Genomic DNA, 12579 nt, shown 5'->3' with positions numbered 1-12579 from the left:
GCCACTAGAAATGAGAGAGAGAAAATTGGACATCAGTGACAGCAAAGTTTCAAAATTAATTAACTTAAAATGGTAATTACTTTTATAAGGAGGAAGGTTTAAAAGGAAATTACAAGAACATGACTGGAAAATATGGTCTCTGCTATTCCACCATAGTTTATTACAGTTTTTACATTTAGGTGGGACTGTATAGGGGGAAGTTTGCTTCCCAGCCAAATGGTTTTAGGCAAGCATGTGTGAAGGATTTTCCTTAGATTAACAGACAAACATTTCACACACACACATAGATACAGGCAATTATTTAACAGGCGCAACCTAAAAGTCTCCTTTAGTGATGCACCTAACATAAAAACATTTCAACAAGTACCCACAATACAAAGGAGGAGGCAGGTAGTTCTTGCAGGTTATGTAATAACTGTCCAGTGGGAGGCCAATGTGAGGCTGAAGAGTCATTTATGCAGCTACAGTGATACCCAGACCTGCTATCTGCATTACCATCCAACAGCAATATTAGCAGATTAACCAGATCTCATTCCAGTAAAATTGCCACCCCCAGAGATGATGACCAGCTCGAGACCAGCATCACAGAGGGCGTTACACACGGCCCCAGCACCATCGCCACAGATGATGGACAAACCATTGTCATAAACACAGAGTGACCACCAGTATAATCACCACACTGAGAGATGATGGCCAATCCAGGACCAGTGACACAGACGAGGTATCGGGCGTTCCCAGTACCACTACCACAGATAATGACCAAACAGTTATCATCGACACTGATGGGATGACCAGCCCCACACCATATGTTACCACAGGCCACACCCACCCTAATGCCGTCAGCTACATTGGCAACCAGAAGTGATAACCATAGTGATAACACCACCAGATTTTTGTGCTATATTGACTGCATCAGCAATGGTGCTAAAAACAGCATCCTCAGGCCCAGAGCCTATCAGAGATATACCAGGAGTGTGAATATAGCCATATCCCAAGTTTGTAAACATATTAGATCGGCCAGTGCATCTTCGAAACATTGCTTCCGAAACCACCATGTAGAGAGAAAGGAGTTGATGGTTTGTTAATTTACTAAATAATACATCTCCCTTTCGATGCATGCAGTAATGGGGATGAGATTGCTGTTGTGGTGGTTGTGGTGTGGTAGTGGAAGCTATGTGAGCCTTCTGGTAGAGGCATCTCATACTTGTGGTGGTGTGGGTGTAGAACCATATAGAGACGCTTGACCACCAATGCTGGTGTGTTTGCGTCCTCATCATTCGGCAGCTTGGCAAAAGAGACCAAGAGATTCATATTTCACTGTCCATTATTATTTCTATTCTTGTGTTGTTGTATTTGTTGTTACTCTTGTTGTGATTGTGGTTAAGAAGCAGTTGAACACATTACATGAAATCTTTTTAATGCTCAAAGTCAGGACATTACATAACACTGCAGGTGCAGAAGCTGTCTTTATTGCATGTATGGAAATATTTCGAAACATTGACAATGTCTTTTAAATCGAACTTAAGTTTACGGTTTGTAATTTACATGCCATAGGTTAGTGGACATTTTGTATTGTTTGTTTACTTATTGCCATTTCAAAGTTTATTTCTGTTGTTGATATTGTTGTTGTTATTGTCAGCATTATAACTTTCGATAACAAGCAGTTTATGATAATTTCTCATTGAAAAGTATTTAAAAAATTACAATTTAAATATGAGACAAAGACTGAAAAAATTGTAAAAATGCATCTTTTGCTCCCTCCTATTGCCTGTAGATTATGACCAGACTTCGATTCTTGATAATCATTTAAATTAATTCCAATGTCTTAAAATTATCTCCCCTTCTCCTTAAGAGTCTCCAACAATTTCCTCTAGATTTTTCCTTTCTTCATCTAAAAATGAAATTCCAATAAATATTTTTCATAAATGAACCCTTAAATTATTTATACAAAGTCTTAAACTCAGAGTAAACTTTAGTGCTTTTGCCATTTTAGAAAATACTACTTTTATATCCATTTTCATATGTTGGCATTAATTGGAAAAGTTCTGGAAACTTTCAAATCATGATTTGTGATTGATTGGAGATATTGATTTTGCACTTGTTTGTCTTTCTCATTACTGACTACACAACTGTGAATTGAACCACTAAGCAATAGAATAATGTGTCTTTCCTGGGGATTGAATGGCAGCAATAAGGTTTGAACTCCTGAAACTGATGTTTGTAGTTGAGCACATTAATCCTATAATCCTTATTCTTCAATGTCTGTGTGTGTGAAACAAAAGAATTCCTTAATGAGTTGCAAAGGAAAAAACAAGCCAAAACAACAAACATAAAAAAAACAGCCTTAAGGCAAACAGCTTCCTTTTCCGCAATGTGATCATTGTCTTATCACAAAATGTGTAAGGGCAATTGCCATAATAGTTTTCTTGAAGATCAAGATTTTGAACAGTTGCCTAAAATAAAATAAATCAACAAAATTAAGAGCAGCAGATTATTTAAAATAGGTTAATAATGATGATGATAATGGTGATGAGGATGATGATGATGATGATGGTGTTGGTGGTTGATGATGGTAAAACATTAATAGTGTACAAGTAGTATTTTGTTTCTCAGTTTAAGATCAGTAGTGTACACACACACACACAATTCATAAGGATTTAAATACTGGACTTTTGTGCCTTTGACCTATATATTGCCAAAGCAAAAGGATTAAATCCAATAATAGCAAAAGCAACAAGAATACTCTCACACCTTGTGCCTCCCCAACAAGCCTACAGGCTTGTTTCCAAAGTTCTTCATGCATGAATGAATAATAAACAATACTATCCGAATCGTGGCCCTATCCGAATTGTGGCCTCTGTATCCGAATCGTGGCCGATGCCAGCGCCGCCTCGACTGGCTTCCATGCCGGTGGCACGTAAAAAGCACCATCCGAATCGTGGCCGATACCAGTGCCACCTTGACTGGCTTCCGTGCCGGTGGCACGTAAAATGCACCAATCTGACCGTGGCCGTTGCCAGCCTCGTCTGGCACCTGTGCAGGTGGCACGTAAAAAGCACCCACTACACTCACGGAGTGGTTGGCGTTAGGAAGGGCATCCAGCTGTAGAAACATTGCCAGATAAGACTGGAGCCTGGTGCAGCCTTCTGGCTTCCCAGATCCCCGGTCGAACCGTCCAACCCATGCTAGCATGGAGAACGGACGTAAAACGATGATGATGATGATGATGATGAATATAACCCCAAATTTAATCAATAAAAAATTATTCCAAAACATCTTTCCATAACAACAGACCCTAAAAACCTAATTACCACCCCACTCAACACCACCCATCCAAAAATGATTTTAACTCAACAGAGACTATAAAAAGGTACCATTTACTCTAATGCATCACATAATGCTCTCATAATTTTTTTCCTTTTGCAGAGGTTACCATGGTTATTTATCGTAGGTTTTTCTTTCTATGGATAACTCTAGTCAGTGTTATATGTTCTTCCTCTTTTGGGAATTCAAATTGTTAAAAAAATGTCACCTTGTTATCTATTTGTGACACGTCCCCAAAAAGAGAAATTCTACATTGTATTGTTCCCTCTGTGTTAAGCCCTGTGTGGCTAAATAAAGAAATCTATCTATCTGTCTATCTATATGTCTGTCTGTTTGTCTATCTATCTGTCTGTCTGCCTGTCTATCTATCTATCTGGCTGTCTGTCTGTCTACCTGCATGTATGTCTGTCTATCCATCTATCTATCTATCTATCTGTCTGTCTACTTGCCTACCTGCGTATCTGTCTGTATATCTATCTATCTATCTGTCTGTCTGTCTGTCTGTCTGTCTATCTATCTATCTATCTGTCTATCTATTTATCTACCTAACACTGAAATCTACAAGTTTTTTTTATTCTCTCTCTGTTTCTTTTTCTCTTATTCCTTTCCGTTGCAGAGCATAAGCTTGAAACATAAAAGACTTTTTCATTTTCCCAAGCGTCAAACTATTACACTCGCTTGTTGTTCATACACCTGTCTTCGTCTTGTTTTTCTATAGATTTCACCCAGACACATATTCTTAATCACCTGAGATATATATATATATTGACATATAAGTGCATGGCTCATAGATCCAAGTGTAGGAAGTTAGTAAGCTTCAAGCAGTCTGTGGCATGTAGAGAAAACAAAATGTGGACAGTGTGTGGTCATTAAGAATAATAATTTATTTCTATACAGCTCATGGTGAGCAACTAGTCGCAACTTATGTTCCAAACACTAGCTTAATGATAACTAAGTTGTTTTACTAAATTCTTTGTTATATTTAAAATCAATTGAAAGAAACACAGAGCATCTCAACAGAAATAGGGTAACAAAAGGGTTAAAATATATAATAGAGAAACAATTCTTAACCCTTTTGTTACCAACCTGGCTGAAACCAGCTCTGGCTCTCTAGTTTACAAAAGATTTTAATTAAAATCTTCCACTAAACCTTAGTCACAATTTATGTTCCTAACACTAGCTGAATGATAGCTAAGTTATTTTACTAAATTCTTTGTTATATTTAAAATAATTGAAAGAAACACAGAGCACCTCAAAATAAATACGGTAACGAAGGGGTTAATGCTGTTGCTGCATTATATTGTTAGAATACGACCGTACGTGATGAGTTTGGTGACATATTTCTCCTCTTGTACAGCGCACGGCCGCATCCCAACATAATATAACATTATATATATGCCATAATAGAGAGGGAGGGAGATAGAAAAAGAGAAGAAAGGAGATAAGAAAGAGGAGGGGAGAGAATAGAGAGATATCCGGTATTGGTTGGGAAGCAGCTGCCGGCAACCGTGGAGATTGGCGACGTATCGTAAAAAAGGGAATACAAAGGAGTAACAGAGAGAGAGAGAGAGAGAGGAGAAATGGAAAGACAAGAAAAGATGTCAACAAGAAACTATGACATTACAACCAGCCAAGCACCTGCCAGAGGGAGTGTTTGTTCAGGATAGGACTACACAGCCACAGCAGGAAATGTATCAGGACATGAAATGTAAAAGCCGGACTAGACTGTTTTATGCTCAACTCCATCGTCTCCCGAGACAAAAATGATAACAACAATGCCATAAGACTCGTTTGTATACCGTGCCAAAGTAAATGAATAAAGGACGCCAAAAACCGTTCTACTTTTATAAAGAGAAGATAGATTTTATTCACAGAGTACAAAGTGATTTGTGATTATTAGCGTAGTGTTGTGTCATGAATGCATGCTTATAATATTTGTGTCTGTGTGTTCGTGTGTGCGACAGAAGTACAGAATATGGTGCATGCGAATACAACAGAGCATAAGAGAATTCTCAACAATTTGAGTTAAAATGGAGTTACTTTAGAGCTATTTTACCAGTTCATGTAGTACACGATAATGAGTTCTATAACAAGATTTGAGTCTCGGAGTGCAGATTAGTTGAATCACTTGTTGTGCATATCTTTCTCTTGATATAGATATTCTTTCAGATATATATACTGCAACTGTTTTTCCGTGGTGAGATTTTCACACCAACAGCATGAGTTGAATCTGTATTTATCTTGTTGTGTACAAGTTGAAGTCTTCGTAGATGGAGAAGATGCTGGTGATGACGTTATGTCTATTGCTGGTTTACAATAGCGTCTTCATAGTATGGTTGGCTTGGCTGTCGTCTGCCTTTCGAACTGGAACATGGTTGAGTAAGCTCTGTGTGGTCTCCGACCAAGACCTTAAAAGGTCTTAAGCCGAAAGACGGCGAATCATCAAATAATCAGCCTATTTATGGAGTTAAAATGGCTCAAATGAAAAGTCCTATCCAAAAGCTGTGCGCGAAATAAGTAGAGAGACAGACCGCGCTTAGATGCTAACCAATCAGATCAGTGGACACAACAAGGTTAAACTAACCAAAGACGTTTGTAATCTCAAACAGTGAAGATAGCAATATTGCTACAATATAATGGAAAAGAGTTCTGCAATGCAGAGATGGCATTTGTTGTTAGAACTGCTACATGGTTTGGCATGAGTAACAATTCACTCTTTTATAATGCATAAAACTGAGTAATGTTTTAGCTTAAGAATGAGTCTAGAGAGAGAAGCATGGTTAGTTTTTGCTATATACATATAGTTTACTGTTTTGTTTTAGGTAGGATCAATAGAAAAACTATTTTAGTGACAGATAAATGTCATTTAATATTCACAAAATTTTAAAAAGTGCTTCTAATAGTTTCATGCTGTAGAGATACAATAATTTGGCAGTTTTATATAACATGCCACATGTCTCCATGTAATCCTTGAAACATGTTATATAAATCTGCCAAATGAATTTCACCTCTATGGCATGAAACAATTAGTAGGTGTTTTTAAATTTTTTCTGTAATAAATGATGTGCGTGTGTGCATATATATTTCAATTTACTTACCCAATAGATTCTACCCGTATCAGATTCTACAAAACTTGGCTTTGTTGCATTGTCTAATTCAAATTCAGTGTTGAAATTTCCTTGCTCCTTCTCACTTGTTATGTTTACATACTTAACCTTATCCAAAGAAATGTGTACAAATTTGTATTTACTATCAAAGTGAAGCATTACACTCCACATTGTGGCCTTGGTAACTAGAAAATGGTTTTAAAAAGGGGGGAAAAAAAGATTTATCAATTTTTTTAGCATGAAAATTCTTTTACGATGTGAATAGTTATATCAGTATTCTATTATTCATTTCAACCAGAAGCTGTGGGCATGACCCACCCCAGTTATGCAAGAAAAATTAGAGCACTAATTTTCCACCACATATATATATATATATATATATATATTATATATATATATATATATATATATAATATATATATATATATAGTTAATCCAAACATGAAAACACAAAGAGAAAACACAACAATGCGAGGACATGGAACAAATATAGTATTAGTGGACGCTCAGGAAGGAAGAGAAGAAGGAGGGCTTTACGTTTCGAGCGGAGCTCTTTGTCAGAAACATAGGAAAAGGAAAGATCCAGAGAAGGGAAGACGGAGGAAAAAAAATCGTCAACGGTACACATGCGGTCACATATACATACACACACACACACAACACACACACACACATATATATATATATAAATATACATACCCACATACATACATATATATATATATAAATATATACATATACATATATATGTATATGTATGTATGTATGTATGAATGTATATATGTATGTATACATATATATGTATGTATATATATATATATATATACATATATACATATATATAAATATACATACCCACATACATACATATATATATATGTGAAATTTGATTTAGTATTTCTAAATTGAATTTTTCCCTGTAGGTTTGGAATAATATTCCCTCATATTATTATTATTATTATTATTATTATTATTATTATTATTATTATTATTATTATTATTATTTATATATCTATATATGTGTGTGTGTGTGTGTGTGTGTGTGTGTGTGTGTGTGTGTGTAGAGGTTGGACAAAATAATGGAAACACCTTAAAATTTCAGGCAAATTTATTTCAATATAGGATAGGACTGCCTTTGGCAGTAATTACAGCTTAAATTTCTTTGAGGTATGGACCTGTACAAAGTTTGAATTATTTCCAAAGGAATTTTTGTCCATTCTTCAGCTAAAACAGTCTCCAGTTCTTGTAATAATGATGATGGAAGATATCGACTCTGTACATGTTTTTCTAAAATGCACCATAAATGTTCAGTAATATTGAGATCTGGGGACTGTGGTGGCCAGATAAGATGTTCAACTTCACTAGAATGTTCCTCGTGCCATTCAGTAACAACTTTAGCTGTGTGAATTGGTGCATTATCATCCTGAAATATTGTTTCTGGAGGGAAACAGTTCCACAACCATAGGATGAATTTGATCAGATAAAATGCATAAATAGTCTTGACTATTAATTCTGCCACAAAGGGAAACCATTTGGCCGGCAGATTTCCAAGATATAGCTCCCCAGATCATCACAGATCCTCCTCCATGCTTATCAGTTGGAAGAAGGCAGTCTGGGTCAAATGATTCTTGAGGCTGTCTCCACACGTATACTCAGCTGGTGGTCAGAAATAAGGTAAAGGATAGTTCATCTAAGAAAATAACATTCTTCTACTGCTCTAGGGACCAATTCTGTAGGTTTTTACTTCATTCTAATTGCTTTGCAACTTTTGTTTTTGAAAGAAGTTGTTTTCTGCTTGCAGCCCTCCCATGAAATCCAGCTTTGTGCAGCTCCCAGCGAACAGTTTTTGTGGAAACTGGGTTCTGGAGGTGGTCATTAAGCTCTTTAGTAATTTTAGGAGCTGTACTTTTGTGATCCTTTCTAACAATTCGTATAAGATTCTGGTGGTCCCTATCTGAAAGTTTTGGTTTTCTTCCAGACTTTGTTTTGACAAGAAAGCTTTTTTCCACTTTCTCAAAGGCAGTCATTACTTTTGAGACAGTAATTCTTGATACACCAAACATTTTGGCTGTTTTCGCTACGTTGGTGCCTGCCATACGAGTACCAACAATTTGACCTCCTTGAAAGTCTGATAGATCTGTCATTTTAATGACTTTTAATTACCTTTTTCTGATGATATCTGAAAAGAAACAGCAATTTTAACAAAACATATTAAGCAACACTGATAATAAATAAAAAAATATAAAAATAAGCAAGAAGAGTGCAGGAAAAATAACGTTGTTGCTTTTACACCTGTTAATTAAATTTACCTGCCCATAAAAGTCAAATTAACTCAGCAAGATCAGCTAAAATTACTTAACTATAAACCAGTGGTATATAAAGCACCCACTGACAAAATTTCCAAATAAATCTTACTCTTTACTCTTTTACTTGTTTCAGTCATTTGACTGTGGTCATGCTGGAGCACCACCTTTAGTCGAGCAAATCGACCCCAGGAATTATTCTTTGTAAGCCTAGTACTTATTCTATCAGTCTCTTAAGCTGAACTGCTAAGTTACGGGGACGTAAACACACCACCATCGGTTGTCAAGCGATGTTAGGGGACCAAACACAGACACAAAGTTGCAAGCAAATATTGTGGACCCTCCTCTGGAACCTGAATAAGGTGAGCAAATTAAGCATTACATTTGACAGATTAATATGAACACCAAAAATGATTTTAGGTGGTTTTATTTCTTACACACACACAACACAGCCTTGCTGGAAGGAAAAAGGGCTGTACCAACACTAAACCCCAGTGTACTCAGCTGATAAAATTAAAGTACTAGCATTAGGTTGGTACTTGTTTTCAGCCAAGTAGATTGGAGTGACATGAAATGAAGCACCTTGTTTAAGGACACAATGTATCCCCCCCCAACCCCCAAGAATTGAACCCATGAACTTATGATTGTGAACCCAGTTTCCTGGCCACTAGGTCATGTGCCTTAACACTGGAGAGATAATAATCAAGAAATAATATATTATTGATTTGTTTTTATAAAATTAAATTGATTTCAGATCAATAAATTTAAAAGGGAGTTTATCAAGGTAATTGGGATGGAGAGTAAGATTTTTAGTTTTGGCCAAAAATATTCCAAGTCCCCAAGAATGATGCAAATGAGTTGTCTTCAGACAGGAAGACAAAGTTGAAAGGATTGATTGCAGCAGAGGGAATTGTGCAAACATTCTTCAAGAGTCAGGTGATAGCATTGAACCATTTCTTAGAATATTTCTGCTGGAAAACATTGCGATTGTCAATTAGTTTTGAAAATAATGAAGAATTTAGTCATTATCAATACTGGAGATTGGAATATATGATTTACCAGGAAATTTTGATGGAAGAGCATCCAGTCATAGAAACCATGCCAAATCTGCCACGAGGGATGGATGTGGCCCTGTGGCTCACCGAATCCTGTCAAACCATCCTCCCCATGCTCGTATGGAAAACAGATGAAAAATGATGACGATGATGATGATGCCTTAATTCAGCTCATCTTAACATTTTTGTTGGAATATATCTGTTGAAACAGATTATCTTTGCTTCAATAAATGTTTGGAAATAAGGAAGAATTTAGTAAAATAACTTTTATCATTATTAAACTAGTGTTTGGAAATGAAATTAATATGAAATTTTGACAGAAGGTTTTGATTTAGAAGTTTATATCAAACAAAGAAGTTTATATCAAACAACCAGAGACAGTCTCAGGTAGTTTGGTGTGAAAAAGGTTGAAACAAGTGATAGATGAAGTTGACCACCCAAGACCAGGGACAGAAATGGACTCTACAATGAAGCGACCACAGAAGCGCCACCTACCAAATTCCACTCTTTAACTCTTTAGCATTCGGACTATTCTATCAAATGTAATCCTTGTTTATTCACGTTGCCTTGAATTAATTATTCATTCTCTTGTAGCTTCAAGATTTCAAGATGTGATTGTTTAGATTTAGAATGGCATTGCATGGTGGGTGTGAGGGTCTGGACATGGCCAGTTGGTGTATATATATATATATGTATTGGATGGCTAGTTCGAATGGTAAAGTGTGAAAATTTAGTTGAGTTGAGGTTCTTGTTCAAGATACTAATGCAGTTGCAACAACTGAATGGGAAACACAGATGAAGGAAAGAAAGATTTTAATCATCCACAGCCAACGACAATGATTGCACAAATAAATAATGAAGAGAACTTACTTATTAACTGAGGGAATATTATGACTAAAATACTCCAATATAGAAGAAGCATCATGGTAGGAGATGGAAGGAACTGGTCAGTCTTCAGAAATGGTGATTTTCCCCTTGTCTTTTTGTCAGATCTCTTGCAAAGCAGATAAGAATTTCTATATCAAATGTTCTGAGAGACAAATTCCGTTTAATCTCTCTGCGTTCTTCTGTTCAGCTGTTTTATAAACTGGAATAATATATAAAGAAGCGACAAACAGGATCACTTGATATTTTCAGCCAATGACTACTTCAGGTTTTATAATTCATGCTACTTCAACTTCTTGTGATTATGGAGAAGGATGTGGCGAAGGTTGATAAAACAAAAAGTTCTGTGTTTTTGGTTTTTAAAGCTTGGACAATATTCATCATCATCATCATCATCGTTTAACGTCCGTTTTCCGCGCTAGCACGGGTTGGACGGTTCGACCGGGGTCTGGGAAGCCAGGGGCTGCTCCAGGCTCCAGTCTGATCTGGCAGAGTTTCTACGGCTGGATGTTCTTCCTAACGCCAACCACTCCGCGAGTGTAGTGGGTGCTTTTTACGTGCCACCTGCACAGGTGCCAGGGGGGGGACCGGCATCGGTCACGATCGGTTGGAGCTTTTAACGTGCCAGTGGCACGGAAGCCAGCCAAGGCGGCGCTGGCCACGTTCAGATGGTCTTTTTATGTGCCACCGGCACAGGAGCCAGTCGGGGCGGCACTGGCATCGGCCACGTTTGGATGGTGCTTTTTATGTGCCACCGGCACAGAAGCCAGTCGGGGCGGCACTGGCATCGGCCACGTTCGGATAGTGCTTTTTATGTGCCACCGGCACAGGAGCCAGTCGGGGCGGTGCTGGCATCGGCCACGTTCGGATAGTGCTTTTTATGTGCCACCGGCACAGGAGCCAGTCGGGGCGGCACTGGCATCGGCCACGTTTGGATGGTGCTTTTTATGTGCCACCGGCACAGGAGCCAGTCGGGGCGGTGCTGGCATCGGCCACGTTCGGATAGTGCTTTTTATGTGCCACCGGCACAGGCATCACAACTACAATTTCCATTGATATTTATTTCGACGTTCATGTTCATGTTCATGTACTTGACTCAACAGGTCTCCTCAAGCACAGCGGGACGTTCTGGGATCCGGGGTACTTTGAATGGGCCGGGGCTATGCTGAACTGATGCAGGAAGCAGCCCGGGTCTTTGCAGTCACAGCATATCTCCAGAGATCTCGTTGAAAACTATCCCAATACATTAAGTGGCCCTGAAGCAAAGGGATTGTGTGGTAGACTGCCTGCTAAGTTATAAGGATCAGCTGAAAGAATCACTAAGACTAAATATTTTGGGAAAGTTATATTCTGGATCAATCTGAGTGGCTTAAAATGTGTCACGAAACATGAAATCAATTTGAAAATGATTAATATTATGGAAAAATAAAAAAAATAGACAATAGTTGCAGGAGTGGCTGTGTGGTAAGTAGCTTGCTAACCAACCACATGGTTCAGGGTTCAGTCCCACTACGTGGCACTTTGGGCAAGTGTCTTCTACTATAGCTTTGGGCTGACCAAATCCTTGTGAGTGGATTTGGTAGACGGAAACTGAAAGAAGCCCGTCGTATATATGTATATATATGTATGTTGTTTGTGTGTCTGTGTTTGTCCTCCCAACATTGCTTGACATCCGATGCTGGTGTGTTTACATCCCCGTAAATTAGCAGTTTGGCAAAAGAGACCGATAGAATAAGTACTAGGCTTACAAAGAATAATTCCTGGGGTCCATTTCCTCGACTAAAGGTGGTGCTCCAGCATGACCACAGTCAAATGACTGAAACAAGTAAAAGAGTAAATATTACCAATCAAAATGAATCTTGTAGCTTTCTTGAATAAATACCCCAAGTGTTTGACACCCAAATT

The 12579-nt window shown here is 37.8% G+C and overlaps 1 protein-coding gene across 1 annotated transcript; it reads right to left on the bottom strand.

Moving 5' to 3' along the window:
- Positions 1-839: 839 nt before the first annotated feature.
- Positions 840-10876, bottom strand: LOC115224679. The gene is made up of 4 exons (XM_029795537.2): positions 10660-10876; positions 6423-6616; positions 2330-2453; positions 840-952 (listed from the first exon to the last, which is right to left on the bottom strand). Exons 1-4 carry the CDS (start codon positions 10712-10714, stop codon positions 840-842), a joined length of 486 nt encoding a protein of 161 aa, XP_029651397.1. The 5' UTR covers positions 10715-10876.
- Positions 10877-12579: the final 1703 nt, after the last annotated feature.

Source organism: Octopus sinensis, linkage group LG26, assembly GCF_006345805.1.
Source record: "Octopus sinensis linkage group LG26, ASM634580v1, whole genome shotgun sequence".
Taxonomy (NCBI): Eukaryota; Metazoa; Mollusca; class Cephalopoda; order Octopoda; family Octopodidae; genus Octopus; species Octopus sinensis.
Note: the sequence above shows the minus strand (reverse complement) of the source record. Positions and strands in the feature narration are given on the sequence as shown.

Coding starts and splice junctions, on each gene's coding strand:
- LOC115224679 (XM_029795537.2), bottom strand. CDS start 10,714: ATGATGCTTCTTCTATATTGGAGTATTTTAGTCATAATATTCCCTCAG. Junction 6,617..10,659: donor AATATTCCCTCAGTTAATAA/GTAAGTTCTCTT, acceptor ACCATTTTCTAG/TTACCAAGGCCACAATGTGG. Junction 953..2,329: donor CTTAAGGCTGTTTTTTTTAT/GTTTGTTGTTTT, acceptor TATCTCTGATAG/GCTCTGGGCCTGAGGATGCT.